The sequence below is a fragment of the Colletotrichum truncatum genome, assembly GCF_014235925.2.
Source record: "Colletotrichum truncatum strain CMES1059 chromosome Unknown Contig_0004, whole genome shotgun sequence".
NCBI classification, from domain to species: domain Eukaryota; kingdom Fungi; phylum Ascomycota; class Sordariomycetes; order Glomerellales; family Glomerellaceae; genus Colletotrichum; species Colletotrichum truncatum.
The window spans coordinates 1734201-1755616 of NW_027222401.1; the positions used below are offsets into that span (position 1 = coordinate 1734201).

Here is a 21416-nt window from a genome sequence, read left to right on the forward strand (position 1 = left end):
CCCTTGACGCCCTGGCGTGGGGGCCTATGTACACATACACAGGTCTCACCCAAATCTCGCTGAGCTGTTTTGAGCCATTTTCATGGCTCGCAGAACGGGGCCTTTTTTCGGCGACGATGTGGGCGTGCTTGCGCAAGGGATTGTGAAGTCTCCAGCGAGCATCGTGGAACAACTGGGTCCACAGCCTCAGAAACACCCTGGTCGGTTAGCTCAGTTGGTTAGAGCGTGGTACTAATATGTTATCCAGCATGTTGAGTAATGCCAAGGTCGGGAGTTCAAGCCTCCCACTGATCATCTTTTTGCTCATTTCGGGCCTGATAATGAGGTTGGGATAGTTGACACAGCGGCTCATCAGCGAAGTTGACGGCTTCCGGGGTTGGTAGATGGGGTGGCCGCCAGTTGGTTGCAATGACATTTCACTAAGGAGTTTGTCGTTTCAATAACCGCCTTCCAACTGTTTTTAGTACAAACGGCTATTATTTAGTTATTAATCAAGCGATGATGATGAAGTGCTGCGTTGTTTGAACTCCGCGAAGTTGTATGTATAGTTTTCTCAGCCAGAAACGTGATATATGCTGGATTTATGCACGCTAGTTAATGTGCAAAATTATAACCTTAAGAGAAGGCTGCTGCCATGATGTAAAGTGAGGAAATGCCCAGCGGCAAGTTAACCGTTTGATAACACTGACAACCTTTGGCTTAAGTACATTGGAGACTACCAGGTTCATATTCTTCGTTGGTTGCAAGTGGAAGCCCATCGAGGCAAGGTAGGGTAGGTGCTCAAGCCCTCCCATTCACTGAACCACGAGCTTAAAAAGTCGAAGAAGCGTCGCATGCCGAGAAATCAGCTGATAGTGAGGTAGTTCGGAAATTCAAATGTTTACCAATGCCACATGGAAAGTAATCACGATGCTCCTCCCAACGGAGAAAATATAAGCTCCACATTACAATTCCGATACAAATATACCTTGTCCGCCTTCGCTTAGGAGCACCGCCCCCCCCCGAACCAAGCACCTCCATGTGCCACCTGCAGCAGACAGCGAAGTAAAGTTTAAGTTGACTCAAAGTGAGCAAGAGCCAATTCCAAGTCCCCGGGTTATAATGAGACACTGATTGCAGGGCATGATGGGGTGGCTATGATTTGCAAAGTTCAAACTGGCAGTACCGACATAATGCAGGGACTGGTCTCGCCCGAATGCAGCTGTTTTGAGCCCCTCAAACAAGGTGACCCGAACATGAGAGTGGAGGATGCAAGGAATCTTGGCAGAAGCGTTGGAACTTAGACAAGACAAGCAGCGTGACGGCATCGAGCATCTGTGCCTTAACCCACAGTCGGCGATCATTTGTTCTCTTCAGAGTGGAGGCAAAACTCGGGTCCGAATCAGGAACTCTGGACCGCCGGTCGCAACGTCTCTTCTTCCTTCGGAGGTCAGCGGACGGGGATGGCCGACCTTCGCTACCTCGCTCCTCAAGAGACCGTAAGGCTCGAATCGAATCTTGTCTAGAAAGCCGGTGCCTAGAGTGGAATCCCCAAAAAATTCAATAGTTGAATGTTGCTGATGAGATTGTCCCTGGAACGCAGTATCAGAAGCGGAGCCGAAGTAGTGGAGAGTGGTTTTTTTTTTTTTTTTTTACTGGGATGTATTCCCTCACAGCCCCTCTGGCTCCCTCACTCTGTGCTCTTGTAGGGCTGATCGAACACCCCCATCAGCGCCTGTCAGAAGGGGTAATCCCTCTACCTGCGCTAACAAAACACTGCCTTTCCAAGCCCACCCAGCCCCCAGCACCAGGACATTGATTATTCGACTTTTTTCCCCTTGCTGGGACCAGACCAACTGTAGCGCCATCTTACCTACCGAAATACTTGGCACCACCACACCAACCGTCTGGATGGTGATAGGATGTTCACCAAGATCCCCGCGGAAACGGTCGAATGAGGGAGCACTTGGTGCCTTGCTGCCAAGACCGAAAGTCCAATTTCCCCCCTCTCTAAGCCTATTCAGCAGGTCTGCCTGTCCTACCAATGCCCACCCTCATTCACATTCACGAGCCCTCCACTTCCGCAACCCCTGGACGACTTTTTTTTCCTTTCCTCACTCGCCAGCATGGTGAGCTTATTTTTGTTAGTGTGACTGGCGCCAAGTTAACCCCCTAGGGCAGTAATGGCCCAGTTGGAGCACAAAGTCCTGTAGCGCAACGGGGGTGGAGGGGGGGAGAAAACAGCCTGAGGTCGAGAAGGGTGCGGCGAGGCACTGCAACCAGCTTTGGATCCTTGGGCTCCGCCAAGATACGGGGCTGATCATGTCTGTCAGACCGCATAGTCAATCTCGCCGAAGCACGTTGGGATTGGATCGCGTGGTGTTTGCTGAACTAGCGCATGTAAGAAGAAGAGGATTGCGCGCGCTGTTATTTAAGACCTTGGCAATCCTCCTTCCCCCTTAAGCCTTGAGGAAGAGAGAGAGAGCTACTGCAACAACTACCGCAACTTTTATTTTTTTGCATTTTTCTCTCGTCCACACCTGGGTTCCGTGTAACAACGCTAGCCCTGATTGAATCAACTCTTATCACCTCACAACATAGCTTTTGTCTTTGAACCTCAACACCAACACCAACACCAACACCAACAACAAAAAACGAAGATCATGGACTTCGTGGACTTCATCCTCGAGGCTCGTATGCCCAAAGGCGGAGGAGCCTCAGGTGGTGGCGGTGGAGGCAGGGGAGGAGGCTCCGGTAAATCTTCAAAGTCCAAGTCCAAGTCAAAGTCAAAAACAAAGAGCAAGGGCGGCTTCGTAGCAGGCGGCGGCGGCGGCGGAGCCGGAGGCGGGGGCAACGACGGCTTCTCCAAATTACCAGTATGGGCGCGGGTCCTCATCATCTTACTCATCGTCTGGTTCATCATCTTTCTCATCTCCCTTTTCTACTTCCTGGCGCAAGGTAAGACACTTCCACAACCTCCCCAAACCCGTTTTTGCGTTTCTGCAGGAGGGTGTCCAACTAACACGTAATCGCTCAGAATTCAAACGTAAAAAGCGAGGAGAAAAGTTCCGTCTAGGTCACGTCTTCGGCCACGCTCTCCTCGTCTCAACGGGTCTCTGGCTCCCCGTCCTGATCTACAAGAAGATCGCCGAGCGCAAGAAGAACAAGAGCGGCACCTACGCCAAAATCGAGGAAGGCCACGGCAAGGAGGGAAACAGCAGCACGAACCACGACTACTGGTACGGCGGCGCCGGCAGCAAGTACGACCCGCCTCAGTACCAGTCGCCAATGCCCGCCCCCGCTCCGTCGCCGTCTCCGAGAACCCCGGGCAAGACTGTATACTACATGCCCCCGCCCCCTTCGCATGCCGCCGAGACTCAGCCTCCGCCTCGCTATAGTTGAGACGACAAGGCTATGAAGTGATGTGTGTGTGTGTGTGTCTCGGCAAGATGATGGAACGACTTTGTCATGTTTTGCTTCTTCTTTACTTTCTCAGTGCGATACCCCCATTTGTTCGAATAAGCGTTTTTGTCAAAATTTTTAAGGCCAATATACGTCCTATGTTTAAAAGTCATGTATACGTAGAAACATTCGTGTTATGTCGGAATATGATGATTTATTAAACTTCTACTACTTTCTTGCTTCCCTCGACACGAAGTTTGGTACCCTCTTTGAAACGGTCGGTCGACTGCATGAGTATTAATCTCTTCAGACGTGTTCCCCGCCGTTGCTCCCAATTCATCTCTTCGTCAGCACGCCAGGGCTATATTCACGAATTCATTTAACTCGTGAAGCCTCTGTCATCACTTCCATTGCCGCTATTCGAGTGAGGGTGTGCAAAGAGTGGGCCCGCCCAAACATGTAATCGCGGCTCAGGTGTCGTCTTACTGAAGCCCTTGCTTGTGGTTCCAAGTTGCTATGGAAAGTTAGCACCCCGAAGAATCTTGAATTCGAAGCAAAGACCTCACCATGCTATCCCTTTGGAGAGTCTCGCCAAGTAGACCACTTAACGCTCAGATCCCTGTCGTGACATCTTGGAATGTTGACAACGTATTTCATAGAAAGCACAATTTTACCTCGGCATGACGAAGTACTTTCGAAAGGAGAGTATCGGTATTTGGCCTCCCAAAAACGCGACATCATCCTCATTTCTTGGGTGCGGCAGGAGCCCCCTGTCCACCGCCTTTCGAGCCGGAGCTGGATGCCCCACTGTTTCCGCCTGCCGGCATCTGCACCGGCTTTTCTACCCCGGAACCCGCCGTTCCATGTCCGGTCTTGTTACCACTAGCGGGGCGAGGGTTCCGAGGGAATACCGGCAGTCCGGTCGTGTCATATCCGCTTCGTCCCATTCTCAGGGGATGGCAATATTACGCTACAAGTCACGCGCGCCAGGCTGTGTAAGACGGTGTTGGATTTATGTCGCGAGCGGTCGTGGCTCGTGGTCAGGAAACGACAGTGATGTAAGTGTCAAAGTAAAGTCGGCCAGGCAAAGATATCGTCAGCTTTGAGGCAGTAGAGAAAAGATTGTTGGTTTGCACTTTAAAATCGCGTAAAATATTGTGGTTCGGCTGTGTTCTTTTGTAAATGACATGGTCTGGGTGATGAGTTATGAATCCTCGGCTTGACACAGATGTAGGAGTAAGTGTGCGTGGTTCCTTTCCAGGGGAGGCGAAGTGCTTGTGTGCTAGACAGAGGGGAAAAAAGACACTTCTCCCATCAGACGAGTGTGCCGTTTGTCTTTGCTTTATACCAAAGGTTAGAGTCAGATTTTGCTCCGTGTGTATGTTGGCGTTTTCACCGAAAAGGGCTCAAGATTGCGAAATTTGCTCCCAAGACTTGTTGTTTGTCTTTCTTCTTGATTGACTCAGTTGTTCCAGGGGGGTTTGTGCGTCCCTATCCACCCCCGAGAAAAGCACCTTGCCATCAGAGATATGGAGGGGTTGTTTTTCGCTCCCGTTTTGCTTTTTCTTAGTCACTGCTCTGGAACTGATATTATGTCTGTGTGCGACCATTCCCCGGGGTGAGACATGGTTAACGAAACTGTCGCAGGGGTTTTGTTGAGCAAGGGAGCTTTTTGCTATTACTACAAGTCTAGATCCCGAATCAATAATCTTCCCATTGTCTTCTTGGAATTGCGGTTCTATCTGGACAATGGCATCTTCCATAAGACCCAGATAATCCGAAGCTTGGGGAGATTGCTGACGCCCACCTCTCGGACCAGATGGCCGGGACTTGGCTGGGCCGCATTACGCAGCAGCCTAGTGCAGAGAGGTATGTAATAGTCGCTCTCGCCCCGAGATGCCGGTGAGGGAGGCTCTCAAAGATTAATTGAAATGATAGATCAAATAATCGAAAAGGGAAAGTATCCTATCCTTACGATATTCTGGACCCAGGGGCCAGAGGAATCCACGATATTTGCTGTCTTGATCCGTCATGGCAGGGAGCCGCCGGAATCCTGCCCTTCGGTTTCGAGATTGCCTTCAGCGGCCGAGGCCTCCGATCTATTCCAGTGACGATAGTATACTTCATCTTTATATCTTATCACGATCGCGATCCAGGGCAACTTGATTCTAATTGTCTTACCTAGCAAGGCCGTGCTTCGGTAGGTATGACCAATTAGCGCCGGCAAAGGCGACTTTGGTGGCTTGTCAGAACAGACTAGTGGGGCACAGTTTCTGAGTCGTCAGCACTCACCGTGAGCTTCCGCTGAGTGGGTGGCTACATAGAAATACCAAAGCATTCGTATTAGGAGGCGACCATAAAACTAATCAAAAGAATGTTACTGTCTGTGTCATACAATCGAAGCACTCAGTGCAACGGCTGGCGCTGCTGCAGCCTTGTCCGAGGACACGCTTTGCCTTTGGCATCTGCTGCTTAATGAGAAAACAGCACCATCCGCGTCTCGGGGTACATTCCTGGCTGCCTTTCTTTTTTGACATTTTTGCTTCCGTTGCCTCAAAGTGAGTCTCTAATATTCAAAGCCGGCTCAAGCCTGTTGGGTCGGTCATGCTTTCAAGCAAAGCAGCCGGGAGCTTGTCTCTAGGCTGTCTCCGTAGTCTCTCGTATTAGATAGTTACTGCCAGCCTGTATTTCTGGTTTGTCTTATCCTCTGGAACATAAGCACTGGTTGGGTTGATGTTTCTAGTGTTTCCGCGCTCCTTCTCATCCAACAATGCATTGCTCCGTTTGTTGTCAGTCGGCTCAGTCATAGGGCTTTCCCAAATCCGTGGAGAGACTATTTCGAATGTGGACCTCTTTTCTAATCTACAAACCGTCTGGATCGGCCGGTTTGATTCTTGAGGTTTTAGCAGCTTTCATCGCTGGCTCTTTTATTGTCTTCTTCTGTGATTCCTCGCTGGCATCTTGATTGCTGGGTTGTTCTGTATCTTGCGTAACATGAAAATTGGTATCATCGGTGTGCTTATCCTTCTTGTTCCCATCTTCCTTGGCCGCTTGCCGGATGCCCATGTTTTGATACTGTTTACCCTTACCGTCTATCTTTTGCTTAGACTTTGACTGGGACCCTGGAGTAGGGTACGATATGGCCTCATGATTTTCTTTGACCTTCTGCTTGAACCCTTTTGGTTCGCCTTCTAAACATGGGCCCTGCTAGGGACTATGCCCGGTGTCCGAACTAAAGTCAAGGCTATTGACCCATTCCCGAGTTCTGCGTCGGCATGCCGGCTCAGTCTTGATATCGTCATCTTTCTGCTCATCGGAAGGCCTTTGCTGGTCATCTTTTGGTTTGCGTCCGAAAAGTCGGTGGAAGAAACGTCGAATGCTTATATGCCTGGTCCCTCTCTGTGAACTCTCCCGAACAGATCTCTGTACAGGCGCCCGAGTTGGCCTACTACGCGGCGGTGTTGGCTCTGACTTGCGCGATGCACGGTTCTCTGTTGGTCTGGGACGGCCGCCCTCCGTACTGCTATGAGCGGATACACCATGATTCAGCGAAGTTTGCAGCATCCATGTGGGTTTGCTTCCTCTTTCGTAGAAGTCTCCGGCATTAGGGTCCATGTTGCGGTATACATGGCGATGTTGCGCATACCGAACCTTAGCTAGCTCTTCATGACGCCTGCGAAGTTCATCTAGCCGCTGTTCATCTGTGAGTGGGTGTGGAATAGTATATGACGGCTCAAAAATGGCTTGAGCAGGATTGAGGGGTCCGGAGACGGCCGATAAACCCCCACTGGAGTGTGAATTTCGTCTATAGAGGCGGCCGCGGCGCTTGTGGGAAGAGGATGCTGGTCTCAATGACGCATATTCGCCTCCCATCCTTCGACGACTGTCATTTCGAGCTTCTCGGCTGTTCCGGGGCGGCGGAGATTCATGGTGACTAGGTGTTTGAGATGTTTTTGTGTCCGTCTTCCGTGACGCAGATGCCATATTCTCTCGAAATAGTCGCTGTCCTTGAATCACGCAAGAGCTATAGACTGAGTTGTAGCTAATGTTACAATATCGTTAGTCTTTTCTTGTAAATATCAGGCTGAAGGAGATTCAAACAGTTACACGGACGTGCAGACCTCTCAGGGTGTTCTTTTTGCCCTTCTGAACTTTTGTTTAATTCAATGCTAGATCTTGCGAACGATGCTCTAGCGAATGCACTTGGCGAAGGGGCAATGATGAGCGAAACACATCCCACCTAGTGTAATCAGGAGTGATTTTTCACTTGTTTGGGTGTCAGCAAAGCCATACCTATATGCTGGTATGTCGAGGATGTAAAATGAAGGTCATGACAAGTCGAGAGGTCGCTCGTACTCCGAGATACATTCTGAGCAGCTGATCACTTGCCAAGGTTGAAGGGGAAGAGGATGTTTGGAAAGAAGTAAGTCGGCATATACTTAGAAAGTAATTTCATCAACAAGACGAGAAAAGGCGTAAGCGTTCTTTCCTTTGTAGACCGCAGTTCGTTTTGGCAGGTATGCTCCTTCGCTCTCTCTATATTGATATGCATGATCCGCCCAAGCCATTTGAGCATCTCAGTTGAGAAAGAGAACTCGTATTAGCAAGTTCTCGACGAATCCTTCACAGCTAATCAACTTCCATCCGAAACACCGATGAGAGAAATATGTTGAGATTTCGTTGATTCATACTAAGATTTAGATTTGCAAGCAGATTCGCGTCGAGGTATCATCAGCCGTACAGACAACCCTCGTTTCCGAGCCGAAAACCAAAATACTCCTTCGTCCCTATAGGCCTTAGACCATAATACATACAAGAAGCCACCAAACTCCTAGATCCCCGCAAATCGAACCATCATTAATATCTTTCTTTGGCCATGACGCGCATCTATCTACTTCACGGCCAAACGCTTGGCCCAATGGTCTCGCCAGCTGGAACGTGTGTCTTGATCGCGGTGCCCTTCCAGTCCATCGTCTGGAAGACCTCGACGTTGCCCCACCACTGAGGCGGTTTAGCCGACGTCAGGTACAGCGTGAAGAAGATGATCAGCGTAGCTACAATCAAACCACAGTCAAGGGCTGCGGAGGTGATGTAGTTGTATTGCAACCACCAGCCCGTGTATCGGCGCTTAATGAAGTAGTTGAAGAAGGTGCCAACCGTGGCCCAGCAGAGGTAGATATAGACACTAGCGGGGGGTAGCCAGCCTGAGCCACCATAAAGGAGGGGCGTATTGACATAGCGCCAGATGCTCTTGGGCCACCTGCGGGCGAGGAACCAGGTGATGACGGGAGTGACAGCACCAACAAGCCAGAACCACTGGAGGGATGAGTACAGAGCACCGCCTGAGAAGATACGGGCGGGTCCAATGGCGCCCCAAATGATAGATGCCGTGAAGAAGACACGACCACCAGGGCAGGTGTAGTTGCTTGGCTGATTCGGTGTGCAGACGTCGGGAATGGCGCCCAAAGCCCAGTTCATCACGGCAATCTGAACAATGGCGGACCAAACCGAGGCAACAAGTTGTGACGCGAACATGGTGCGTGGAGGGACTTTCATGTAGTGTCCGAGCTTCAGATCCTGTGCAAAGTATAGCGCCTGGGACATGCAGATGTAACCGTAGTTCTTGAACATCATCATGGCAAGGGGACGGCCAGGAACCATGTATCCAATGATGAACTCGGTGAGAACGTTAAGGCCAAGTTGAATGTTGGTAATGGCTTGCACAATGCCAATAGGAATAAGCCAGAAAACGGGGATGAGGATGCAAACAACGTATGCCCATGCAGGAAAGCCAGTTGGCCAACCAGCAACGACACCAAACGACATGCTGACCATGACAACGAAGAGGGCTTGACGCATGTTAGCCAGGGACGGTAGTTTGAAGGCACAGGAAAAGCTTACCAAGATACCACCAATCCTCCGCGTCGCGGTACTTCTTCATCAAGCGCATGTGGACGTCATCCTCCTGGTGACGTGCCAACTTGAACTGACCCCAGATCTCAGTTCCGTGGTAAAGAACGACGTGGACAATCACAGCAGTCACAGCGGCAAAGGACAGGGCGTAAGCCAGGGCGAATTGCGTAGGCAGGTAAAGCGGGGAGTATGCCTTGTAGGCTGTTTCGTTGAATTGGAAGTTGGCGTCGAGGATTCGAGTGACGTTGTATACAGCTCCAGTGTTGTCGAATGATTCGGAGCTCTGGACAGGGAAGTAGTTGGAGTACCAAGTGCCGGAGAAGTGAATGCCCGAGGAGACCATGACGAAGAAGATGAGGATGCCCGCAATCACGTTGGCGATGGCATGGAACGGCGGGATCAATGGTGAAGCCAAGAAACCCGAGATGACGGTCCAGTCGAAGGAAATGGGCATGAGACCGTAACCTGAAAGGCCACCAAAGACTTTGTTGACGATCTCGTTCTGAGGCGCAACCCAGCAGATCCAAGTAAAGTAAGAAAGGCCCTGGAAAATCCAGCCCGGAAACCAATACCACACGAAGGCACCGCTGCTGACGATGAGGAACCAGCGATAACGACCGATTTTCCATCCATTAGTTTTGGAGGGGTCGGAGCCGGAGTGGTCGTGAAGGGTGTAGAACAAAGCGCAGTTGACCAAGTTCGACGGCCAGATCATGGCGGAAGGCCAAACGAGGAATCGCCGGGCCAGACCGGCAAGACCGTATCCGGTACACAGGGTGGTGATGCCGAAGAGCAACTGGAAAGCCCAACCGAAGTGTTGCTTATAGAACAGTTGTTGAGCAAGCAAAACGTCCGTCGCATACAAGACGCCGCCGCCGTATGCCGCCTGCACATCATGTTAGTCTTGACTGAACTGCCTGACACCACCACTGGGCCACCTTGGCGCCGGGATATCAAATCTTGGCCGCCGTAATCCCAAAAGCTTGGGGTATTTGGTAAACCCCACAAACATTCAAGCTTTTAAACTCACATTAGACATGGCAACAATAATGACGTGCTCCTTGTAATTGAAACGGCCGGGCTTGAGGTTGAACTTGATACCGAACACATTTTGCTCCTTATCAGGCATGACCAGATCCCAGCCTAGGCCGATTGGGTACGCTATAAGCTGAACAACATAAGTGGTGATTGTAACGCTAGGGTTGCGCAGCGAAAAAAGCATGTTGACACCGGAGCCGATGGTGCAGAGTAACATGCCAATAACCCAGGCGCGAATGGTGTTGGCGGGCAGGTCGACATCATAATTCCGTACTACGGCGCGAACCTTTATTGCGGCGTCGCATCATGTTAGCAGTTTGAACGACTCCCCTGCTTTACGACCCAATCTGCCTCGATGCAGTCCGGTCAAGCTCTCATGCGCTCGAAGGAATCTCTTCGCACGTACCTCTGGGTAAGGCGAGTTATCCTCCAAAAGGGCCTGCTCGATCTCGAGACCCTTCTCTGCGTTGCCCGAAGCGAGTGCTGCGTCGACATCGTTGAGCTCATCAATTGGCATATTCGGATCGAGCTTGTGCGCCTTCTCGAACTGAGCCAGAGCCTTCAGTGGCTCGATACCAGTGGCCTCGGCATCGTCTTCGAGGGCGGGGAACGGCGTGATCTCCTCAGGCTCGCCGCGCTTGCGAAAAAAGGACGGCATCGTGATGGATGAATGAGGGCGTCGTTCGTCCCTCTCTCTCCTTCGCCCTACTGTCGAACAAGTAGAATGAGAGAGGTGAGAGAATGGAGCGCCGATTGCGGATGGGCTGAAGAGTAGCCGACAAGATAAGCAAAAGCACGAAAAGAAGGCCCCAAGGCCACAACGGGACTGGGGGATGCGGGCGCCAAGGGCTTTTTTCAATCAATCAAGCGAAAAGATGGCGGCGACGGTGGTGCCGGCCGAGCAGTCTACAGGCTAAGAAGACAAGGTGACAAGGACCAAGTAAGAGTCAGCCAGTCAACAAGCCAGCCAGAATCCCACTTCCCGCAGCTCACAGCGACCGCACGATCGCGTAGTTTCTGGGGTAGGAGGAGTCGGTCTGGTGGTTCTTGTGAAGGGTCTGCAGACGATGAGGGTACCGATATGCCCGCACGGCGTGAGAGACCCTTGGAAGGCTGTAGTGGTTCGGGGCAAACCATCAATTCAAAGTTGGGTGATTGTTTCTCTCCCAGGACTCTCTACCCATCTCCCCATATCGCCATGGGTGTGTGTGGGCTCGCCTTTCGGGCGACGCGTAGGAGGGGGGCCGGCCAAGGGAACCAAAAAGAATTTGGCGCTCTAGCGTGCTATCACGACACAAAAAAGCAGCGCCGACAGCCTGCAGCTCCAGCGGCCGTTTGCCGACCTTCCTAAATTGGGGTAGTGACCTCCGAGTGGCTGTGGAGGAGGCGAAGATATAGAGGAAGAATGGTTCGCCGGGATGTGGTGGTGACACTGAGTTCAGCCCAATGGCACCTCTTCAATGAAGCTGGTCCACCCCTACAGGAACGCCTCAGAGTTCCCAGAACGCTTACTAGTGGTGCTAGTACATCTGACACTGTCGATTGGCACTTCGGTGGCTCAGTTCTTGCGATTTTGACGGCCTAGAAGAGGACTTTTTGGTGCCCTTTGTCAAAGTGGCATGGGGATGAACAGCTCACAAAGCCGTCAACTTTGCCCCTGTCACCGATCCGGGAGGGTAGTTTCTGTACTGACCGTCCACTGTAGCTGTTGCTGGAGAAAGACGAATGAATTGACAATATGGCTTGTAAACAGCATGACCCCCGCCTGAAGTATCCAAACTTGCACTGGGCCTCGTTAACACTTCCCCTAGCTTCCAGCACCCCAGATGACAAGAAACCGCGCTGCCATCGTTATCCGTACTTCTGCTGTCAGTACCTAGTGCCATTGCTACCCGTCCATCGGCCGAGCCATTGCGCGAGACTTGGCGAGTCACCGCCATGGGCCTTTCATTGAACTGTCCCATTCTAACCAATCGTCAGTCATTTTTTTCCATGGGAGGGAGCTGAACTCCCCGGGTGGCCCTGGCTTATCTTTGGGACTTTGTGAATGATTGAAAGCACCTGAATGGCTGTATCATTGACCCCACCCTTTTCGACATTGTGATTTCCGACGAAGAGGATTTTCCCCGCAGGCCACTGCAACCTTGATAATGCCATCGGATGAATTCGGCCCGCCAAGCGTTCTGCTTAGGTAAGGCTTGCTGGCCCAGATCATCTCGACTGGGAGTACGGTACTGAGACTAATGCTGTGAAGAGTAAGGTTGAAAAGATCAATCTGCTCAGTAGTTACAAATTCAATGCTCATGATTTTTGTCTTTAAATGATCTAAAGGTTCGGAAGAAAGCCATATTAACGAAGATGTAGCCCTCAACCCCAAGGCTTAAACTACGTGAAAATTTGTGTTGCACGTCAACTTTAAGACCGTCTGCATAATCAGGAACAGTTTCACATCTACATCGCCGCTAATAGTCGATTGAACATTGTTTACGTCTTGTTGTAGCATTGTCTACAACAAACTTAAGCTTGGCGTTTTTGGTAACGGACACTATGCTTCTCTAAGCAACCCGAAGCCTCTCATTCCCTCACAACATCCAGAGCGCTGGCCAGCAAGTTCCGCCATTCTCCATAGTGATCTGTGACTACTCATTGATACCAAGAACATATTGTGAAAACCGGCTACACTGACGGGAGGCCTTATCCCCGCTGTTTATCCATGGCCTTTAAATTTGTCGTTGCCCGCCGGGCCATGCATATGCATCTGGTGAATAAGATAAGGTGATGATATAAAAGTATGTACGCCTGTGCTGGTTTATTATAAGCTATTTATATAGCCCATTATGGAAGTAGCGCGTGAATGGAACCATTTATAGGTGTCGCTACCACAATGCCATCGAGAATATGGTCATTGCTCCATGTGCCCTTTGTCGCGTCCAAGCAATAGGCTAAACTATCTCGTCCAAGAGCTCACCCCTTCTTCTGACAGGGACTTTTCCTTATATAAAGAAGACATCAGCCATAACTCTAGAGATTGACAGCCAAAAAGGGACGTGTCGTAAAGCGACATTCTCCTTTAGAGGTGCTGGTGCATCTACGGCGCCAAGGCGGGAGAGGGCCCACCCGTCCATCAGTGGAGGCGACAGGATCCCCCGCTTATCACCTTTTACATGGCCTAACTGTTTGAGCATCATCGGTAACTCATTCGAGTAGCATTGTTTATTCTTTCTGTAGACATGTCATCACTTACGAAAGAAACAGTCATTGCAGCAAGTTAAATCCCATATTCTAACCCGATACATAATCAACCAGCGAAGTTAGCAGCAACTCAACGTCAGCGAGCGCATGAAACCCCCACCGGCAAAGTCGGCACTAACTAAGCTCCACGCTCAGCCAACTGCCATCATAACTGTCACAGGCCTTGGCAGAGATCCCGGATGAGGTCTCACACTAGACGCAGCGTTCTTTCCACTTGACGTATCTAGCGAAACCATTTGAAATCTATCCGCTCTTCGGCCCGTGAGCGACTTATTTCGTTCAGGCTGGAAGTTGGTTCTAATGCATGACAAAACAACATCTGACAATTAGGGCCAAGGCGAAACTACCGCGTTCCGCTCGGCCTGTGAAATGTCGTCATTCCTCTCTCATCATCGCAGTGTTAACCTCACTCAATTGCTTCCAGCTACTCTTGTGATTTGCCGCTGTCCAATATTTAAGCATCATAATGGGAATCCCCCGACCTTGGCAAACCTGGCCTAGACATCAATTGCCCTCGCTCTACCCATCTTGAGAGGGTTTTTTAAATTTAATCCGTGATACCCATCTCTAGCTAATATTCTACCAATCAGCCGTTAAGATGCCTCTTGCGTCCCACGTAAGTCTCAGTGCTCAGATTCTCAGTATGAGATATGGCAAGGGCATTGTCACTTACGGGCAGAACAGGTCAACCCAGAGGAGATCGTCCAACGACTCCAGGCAACCCACATCACGCCTCCTGGGCATTTCAACCTACGGAGCCATGCTACCTCCGCTCATATCCAGCCCTTCGACTCCCGTTACACATCGCAGATGAACATTCCCAAGTACAAAATTCCCGATGAAGGTGCCCCTGGAGACACTGTCTTCCAAATGATTAGAGATGAGCTGGATCTCGACGGCAAGCCCAATCTCAACCTTGCCAGGTAAGCCAAGCGCATCCGCTGCCTTATACGCTACTTCCACTAACACAAGCAACAAGCTTTGTGGGCACCTTCATGGAACCCAACGCAGAGCAGCTCATGCAGGAGAACCTCGCCAAGAATCTCTCTGATGCAGACGAGTACCCCGCCATGCTGGAGATGCACCAGCGATGCATCAGCATCATTTCTCACCTCTGGGGTGTTCAGCCCGGTGAGAAGGCAATCGGCTCCGCTACCACCGGCTCATCCGAGGCCATCCACCTCGGAGGTCTGGCTATGAAGCGTAGATGGCAACAGCGCCGCAAGGAGCAGGGCAAAGACGCACTGAAGCCTAACATTATCATGGGTGCCAACGCGCAGGTTGCTCTCGAGAAGTTCGCCCGCTATTTCGATGTCGAGGCCCGTATTTTGCCAGTCAGCAAGAAGAGCCACTACCGCCTCGACCCCGATCTGGTGAGGGAAAACATTGATGAAAACACCATTGGCGTGTTTGTCATTCTCGGAAGCACTTACACTGGCCACTACGAGCCCGTTGAGGAGATCTCCAAGATCCTCGACAAGTACCAGGAAGAGACTGGCAACGACATTCCCATTCACGTCGATGCTGCCTCTGGAGGTTTCATTGCACCCTTCACACATGCCGGTGTTGGCAACGGTGCAAAGTGGTAAGTTTTACAGTGTTGCTTCCCAGCGACCACAAAAGCTAACCGTCGTCCTAGGAACTTTGAGCTTCCCCGTGTTAAGTCAATCAACACCTCCGGTCACAAGTACGGCCTTGTCTACGCCGGCCTCGGCTGGATAATCTGGCGTGACGAGTCCTATCTCCCCGAAGATCTTATCTTTGAGCTGCATTACCTTGGTGGCACCGAGAAGTCCTTCACTCTCAACTTTTCGCGCCCTGGCGCCCAAGTCATCGTTCAGTATTACAACCTCATCCACCTTGGCTTTGACGGTTACCGCGTGATCATGGAGAACTGTCTCTCCAATGCTCGCCTGCTGGCCCAGAGCCTTGAGGCAATGGAATGGTACACCGTTGTCTCCGACATTCACCGGCCGGTCCAGGACAAGGCTGCTACCGAAACTGAGGGATCCGCCGCCAACCAGGCTGCCGATAAAGAGGGCGACGAAGACGCCGCGTCTGGTGAAACCTCTGCAGACTATGTCGCTGGCTTGCCCGTTGTATCATTCCGTTTGACGGATGAATTCAAGGACAAATACCCACATATCAAGCAGGAGACGATATCACTCATGCTTCGCGCTCGCGGCTGGATTATTCCCAACTACCCTCTGCCGCCCAACGAGGAAAAGATTGAGATCCTCCGCGTTGTCGTCCGTGAGAGCATGACATTTGATCTGCTTGAGCGTCTGCTTGGAGACATCGCCTCCGTGACAGAGTCGCTGATGGAGAATGACCAGATTGATTTGCAGGTCTTGAGGAAGCATCACACCCGCAGAAAGGTGCGAGTCAAGGGCGACGAGGAGAAGGAGCGGAATGAGAGGAAGGAAAAGGGAGGTGTTGCCAGGGTTTTGGGCCAAGAGGTGAGAAGCATGGAAGATGGTATTCACCGGGCCGTGTGCTAAGCTCGCTTGGAACGGAACGGTAAGGGAAGACCCAAGGAGATTGACAACTTCGCCTTGGATATATATTATGAGACACCTAAAAGCATTTTATTAATCACTTGAATCATATCATTGAATAGTCTGTCGACCTAAGGTCAATTATGGTGAGCGGCTATCTTCTCTTTTGCTATGATGCATAAGCTCGACGCCAGGTTACTTCACGCCAACTGGCGCAAATGTCTGGGGCTTTTCAGACTAGAAGCCGTTCATTAAGGCTGGCAAAATGTCACCTCGAAGCTGTACTACCAGCCCTGGCTTTTGAGGTGGCTCGTTTATTTGTTGCCAACCAGACTGTTTGCTTCGGAGCCATTGCTGATTTTCCGGCTGCCTGTGATGCTATGTTAAACAGGACAAGCAACATCCCATTAAGGCTGTGCGCGCTCTAAACAACATTGTTTAGGGTGGCATGTTTCCAGCAAGCACCGTGGGCGAACGATGCATAGGACTTGCTGAAAGCCTCGTGGCACCCGGGATTTTGGTGCCCTCCGCTGAGACTTTGTACTCGAGAAATTGAAGCTAGAGTGAAACTTTCATTCTCTTCAACCATAATCGTTAACCCCATCAGTCGCCCCCCGCAGGCACATCAGATGCTGCAGTTGCTGGTTCTGTCATTTCAACGTCCTTGCGTGGTCGGAATGGTCGTCTCTTCTGCCGAGGAGCATTTACTGGGAATCGCTTGACGTTGCCGCAAGTTTTGCACTTGGTGACCATAACATCAGCCCAAGGCTTTTTGCCGCCCTTGCTGGGATTCTCGACAGTCGTAGAGCAGGACTTTCCTTCAACAAGCAACGTGTCGCAGTACTTGCACATCATCTGCTTGACTGCCGGGCTGGGTCGAATCTGAGCTTTCAGGGTGACTGCTCGGATGTCGGAGACAAAGCGACGAGCAACCGTCTCATTTGTTGATTGCTCTCCCCGACTGGTAGACTGAACGTCATCGTGGGGCTCCGATGATGTCGAATTTGATTGTGAGCATGCTGACTGTACTGTCGCCAAGTAACAGGCAGCTTGATGCAGATACGACACTCGTGTATACAGATGTCTGTTTGGCAAGCTTTCGCTTTTTGGCTTTGCCATTTCCGTCTCCTTGCAGTTCGTCAGACGTTTCAAAGAGCGAGTAGCATTGAAGGGAGTGTTGCAAGCAGAGTCAGTTCCATTCACCGTCTCAATAATGATTAAAAAAAAAAAAAAAAAATAATAACTGCAGGGGGTGCAAGTCCCAAGCTCCCAACTGTACTAGTAGAAGTCTAGAGTAAAGGTTAAAGTTACTGTGTAGAGGAGTCAGCGGCGCACTGTCTTGGATAAGCGGGTCCCAGTCACATGACGTTGCTGGACTCAGCCTCTCATGCGAAAGCTTTTGACCTTCGGTGCCCGCCTCACCTTCGCTTCCACGTCTTCTTGGATCTTCCACCTCAACTACGGCGCCTCCCATTCCGCCTTCCAACCTTACGCCCCCAATTGCCATCTGCATTTAATCTCTCGCCTGCCACGGACTTTTGACACGGCAACGCGTTTTTTTCTTTTTTTCCCAAGACCCAACCTAGACCTTTCCGACTTTTTGTTCCCTTCCCACTTCCCACGCGAACAGCAACCGTGCTGTTCCCTGTCGACCTCAACAGCTTACATCGCCAGCCTTGGGGTATCTTCTCACCAGAACCTGCTCGGCCAGTTTCTTAAGATAATCACTAGCAACGTCACCACCAGTAATCGACAACATGTCTGCTGAGGAGGATCTCATCGACTACTCCGACGAGGAGCTTCAGACCAACGAGACCGCGGCCGCCTCTAACGGAAAGAAGGCCGATGCCGCCGGCGCCGGTAACAACGTCGACAAGAAGGGCAGTTATGTCGGCATTCACTCGACTGGTTTCCGCGACTTCCTCTTGAAGCCCGAGCTTCTGCGCGCTATTGGCGATTGCGGTTTCGAGCATCCTTCGGAGGGTCAGTCCTGAGTTTATATACCCTAACCCATCATCATCCCCTCCCCTGTCAGCAAGCGTCCGTCCATCTCGCAAGTCCAAAAAGCCATCGAAATCGCCATCGAGGAAGCTACCGAAAGACGGGAGTCAGCTGGATATCCATTTTTGTACGGGCAATGCTCGACGATCCACCGGTGAAAGGTGGATTACTATGGCGGTTAGTGAGGGGAACGCGTGACAGCACCCCTCTTACCGCGCGAACACTGCGGTGTTCTCGAGTAAACTTTAGTCGAAGTGGCGCTACGAGAGCTTTGTCTCTTGGGCCCCGACTGTTCCTATACCACGGTCGCGAGCTGTAACGGCTACATCTGCGCTATCCGCGCCGCGACTCGTGCTATGCCCAGCCATCATCAGTTTTGATCGATTGGCGTTTTTTTGTTGTGGAGGACGTGGAAACATTTCATCCAACACATGGCTTCTTTGCGCAGATGGACGGGCCTTTTTGCACGCCCTTTACGTCGCTTCTGCTCTTTGAACACAATTCTAACATCGCCGCGATCCAACAGTCCAGCAAACCTGTATCCCCCAGGCTCTCCTCGGAGGAGACATCATTTGCCAGGCCAAGTCTGGTCTGGGAAAGACTGCCGTCTTCGTCCTCACCACCCTTCAACAGGTGGAGCCTGTCCAGGGCGAGGTCTCCGTGCTGGTTATGTGCCACACTCGTGAGCTTGCCTTCCAGATTCGCAACGAGTACAACAGATTCAGCAAGTACATGCCCGACATCAAGACCGGCGTGTTCTACGGCGGTACCCCCATCCAGAAGGATGTTGAGACGATCAAGAACAAGGAGACCTGCCCCCACATCATTGTCGGCACTCCCGGCCGACTTAACGCGTTGGTTCGCGACAAGGTTCTCCGTCTCGGTAGCGTCCGCATCTTCGTTCTTGACGAGTGCGACAAGATGCTCGACCAGATTGGTAAGTACTACTATCTAGCTTCCGCTATCGAGCCTCACAATAACATGTATTAGACATGCGCCGTGACGTCCAGGAGATCTTCCGTGCCACTCCTACTCAGAAGCAGGTCATGATGTTCTCGGCTACCCTGTCCGACGAAATCAAGCCCATCTGCCGGAAGTTCATGCAGAACCCCACTGAGCACTACGTCGATGAGGACACCAAGCTCACTCTGCACGGTCTTCAGCAGTACTACATCAAGCTTGAGGAGCGGGAGAAGAACCGTAAGCTCAACGAGCTTCTGGACGACCTTCAGTTCAACCAGGTCATTATCTTCGTCAAGAGCACTCTGCGTGCGACTGAGTTGGACAAGTTGCTGAGAGAATGCAACTTCCCCTCTATCGCCGTCCACTCCGGTGTCAGCCAAGAGGAGCGTATCCGCCGCTACAAGGAGTTCAAGGAGTTCAACAAGCGTATCTGCGTCGCCACCGATGTCTTCGGCAGAGGTATTGATATCGAGCGTATCAACTTGGCCATCAACTACGACTTGCCCGCTGACGCCGACTCCTACCTGCACAGAGTCGGTCGTGCCGGTCGTTTCGGTACCAAGGGTCTTGCTATCTCCTTCGTGAGCACCGACCAGGACCAGGAGGTTCTCAAGGCTATCGAGAAGCGCTTCGAGGTCGCTCTTCCGTAAGTCAAAACCAGATCATGATACGCAGTCTCACATAGCTAACAACACATCACAGTGAGTTCCCCAAGGAGGGTATTGACGCCAGCACCTACATGGCTTCTTAAGCAGGCCATGCAACGATTCGGCAGGGGTTTCTGTCGGTGTGTTTATTTCAAGGGTTCTGGTTTCGGGAATTTGCTAAAGTTGGTCGTGGATGACGCACAACATGAGCGGCCATGGAAAAAGAGTTGAAGCTGCTTGCTCCGTGCAGATGAAAAGTGTCTGTTTGCCTTTACTGGCCTCTTGCGATTTGTAGAGAGTAGTTACACGGGAATCAAGACTGAATCACCACGTTCAAACACCATGACTTGTACAACTTGTGAAATGCAATGTGACGTTGGGTCAGGGATTGCCCTGCCATGGTCTTTTCAAAAAGTAAAAAGTCTGGTAGGGACTGGGCCGAGCAACCAACCATTCCCTTCTTTTACATGAGTTCATCTATCATGCCTTCCGTTCATGACATGACAATCTCCTTTCTGATCTCACTGTCGTCGTCTGCGTCCAGATGACGTAGCAGCACGTCGTAATTGTCTTCGTTGGGTCGGGCTAATATGAAAGTCCGCATGTGAATTTGTTTCATCTCCGCCTGGTCGGCCATAACACTTCTGTTTGTCCCTTTTAAATTGGCGTAATCGTTCGGATTTAGCCCGTCGAGGATGTCGCAGACGAGGTGGTCGATTTCGTCATTGCCATTTATGTCTGACGGCTTCCTTCGACTGCGTGACTTCGTCAAGGTGTTTATGGTCATTGCATACCATAATATTGGGGTGTGTGTTTCTGTTGAATCGCTTCATCGCGGCCACAATGGAGCCGCTGGTCGTCGCGGATAGTTGGAGGAGGTAGCTTCTCTGACGAATATTACCTATCCTTTGGATGTAAAAAGATTTAAGAACCAGACTTGAGGAATGCCATCTAGAAACGCTTTTACGAATGCCTAGCGGGTAAGAAAAAGAGCATTTGAAGCCGGTGACTTCCTCCTCCCCAGTCCAGTAACCTTTACCAAGAACACATCTCGACATTAACACCCTTCTCCTTGAACATTGGAAGCATCTGGCCTTTGTCTCTAAGATGCTATATCCGGGAGCACTATGTAACTTGGATCATTAGAATTTATGGCTGAAGTCGTGGTCACCATCCTTCTGCTATATGAAGCACAGATATGCCAGGGACAACGAGCGTGTCTCGAACTGGCCTGGTTTTCTGCAACGAATATCACAAAACCTATTCACGCTTCCTGCACACTTCCAAGATCCCTCAATATCCTACTGAATCTCTCGGGGCCGGATAAGCCACCATCATTCTACATAAGCTGCAGCAATTGTACCGCTCGGATTACACGTCGACGGCTGGGGCAGGGCCCATCTCCCAGCCCGAACAGACAAGAAGGCACGCCAGAAGCCGTGAGACTATCCGAGGCGGCAAGGGAATCTGGCGATACCTCGTTCCGGTCGTCGCCAGTTGACTCACGCCAGGCCGTCAGGTTGAGGTCCACCTACCCCCCCCCCCCCCCCCCCCCCCTTCACAAGACGTCGCGTCTTACACCCGCTCGCTGCCTTTGCCGTCGCTAGCCCCTCCGGACATGGAATCAATTACTATGACAAAGGCCGGCGAGTCATCACATCTATCGTGACTCCGTTGGAACACTCCCGCCTCCCCCTTTCCTCCGAAGAACATGACGAGTAAA

The 21416-nt window shown here is 51.2% G+C and overlaps 7 protein-coding genes across 7 annotated transcripts; 3 read left to right on the plus strand and 4 right to left on the minus strand.

Moving 5' to 3' along the window:
* Positions 1 to 1051: 1051 nt before the first annotated feature.
* Positions 1052 to 1343, minus strand: CTRU02_207274 (uncharacterized protein; the record flags this gene model as incomplete). Its single annotated transcript, XM_036719336.1, has 2 exons — positions 1052 to 1066; positions 1125 to 1343. 2 exons carry the CDS (start codon positions 1341 to 1343, stop codon positions 1052 to 1054), a joined length of 234 nt encoding a protein of 77 aa, XP_036589043.1.
* Positions 1344 to 2675: 1332 nt separating this feature from the next.
* On the plus strand, positions 2676 to 3381 carry CTRU02_207275 (uncharacterized protein; the record flags this gene model as incomplete). The annotated part of the gene is made up of 2 exons (XM_070204860.1): positions 2676 to 2955; positions 3017 to 3381. 2 exons carry the CDS (start codon positions 2676 to 2678, stop codon positions 3379 to 3381), a joined length of 645 nt encoding a protein of 214 aa, XP_070061393.1.
* Positions 3382 to 6243: 2862 nt separating this feature from the next.
* CTRU02_207276 (uncharacterized protein) lies at positions 6244 to 6447 on the minus strand (the record flags this gene model as incomplete). The annotated part of the gene is made up of 1 exon (XM_070204861.1): positions 6244 to 6447. The coding sequence occupies one exon, from the start codon at positions 6445 to 6447 to the stop codon at positions 6244 to 6246; it is 204 nt and encodes a 67-aa protein (XP_070061394.1).
* Positions 6448 to 8277: 1830 nt separating this feature from the next.
* On the minus strand, positions 8278 to 10990 carry CTRU02_207277 (Sexual differentiation process protein isp4-like protein 1; the record flags this gene model as incomplete). The annotated part of the gene is made up of 4 exons (XM_036719334.2): positions 8278 to 9230; positions 9283 to 10180; positions 10325 to 10618; positions 10739 to 10990. 4 exons carry the CDS (start codon positions 10988 to 10990, stop codon positions 8278 to 8280), a joined length of 2397 nt encoding a protein of 798 aa, XP_036589041.2.
* Positions 10991 to 14182: 3192 nt separating this feature from the next.
* CTRU02_207278 (glutamate decarboxylase) lies at positions 14183 to 16085 on the plus strand (the record flags this gene model as incomplete). Its single annotated transcript, XM_036719333.1, has 4 exons — positions 14183 to 14200; positions 14269 to 14507; positions 14564 to 15169; positions 15224 to 16085. 4 exons carry the CDS (start codon positions 14183 to 14185, stop codon positions 16083 to 16085), a joined length of 1725 nt encoding a protein of 574 aa, XP_036589040.1.
* Positions 16086 to 16685: 600 nt separating this feature from the next.
* Positions 16686 to 17201, minus strand: CTRU02_207279 (RNase p rpr2 rpp21 snm1 subunit domain-containing protein; the record flags this gene model as incomplete). Its single annotated transcript, XM_036719332.1, has 1 exon — positions 16686 to 17201. The coding sequence occupies one exon, from the start codon at positions 17199 to 17201 to the stop codon at positions 16686 to 16688; it is 516 nt and encodes a 171-aa protein (XP_036589039.1).
* Positions 17202 to 17839: 638 nt separating this feature from the next.
* Positions 17840 to 19797, plus strand: CTRU02_207280 (ATP-dependent rna helicase sub2; the record flags this gene model as incomplete). Its single annotated transcript, XM_036719331.1, has 4 exons — positions 17840 to 18065; positions 18610 to 19020; positions 19074 to 19692; positions 19749 to 19797. The coding sequence occupies 4 exons, from the start codon at positions 17840 to 17842 to the stop codon at positions 19795 to 19797; spliced, it is 1305 nt and encodes a 434-aa protein (XP_036589038.1).
* Positions 19798 to 21416: the final 1619 nt, after the last annotated feature.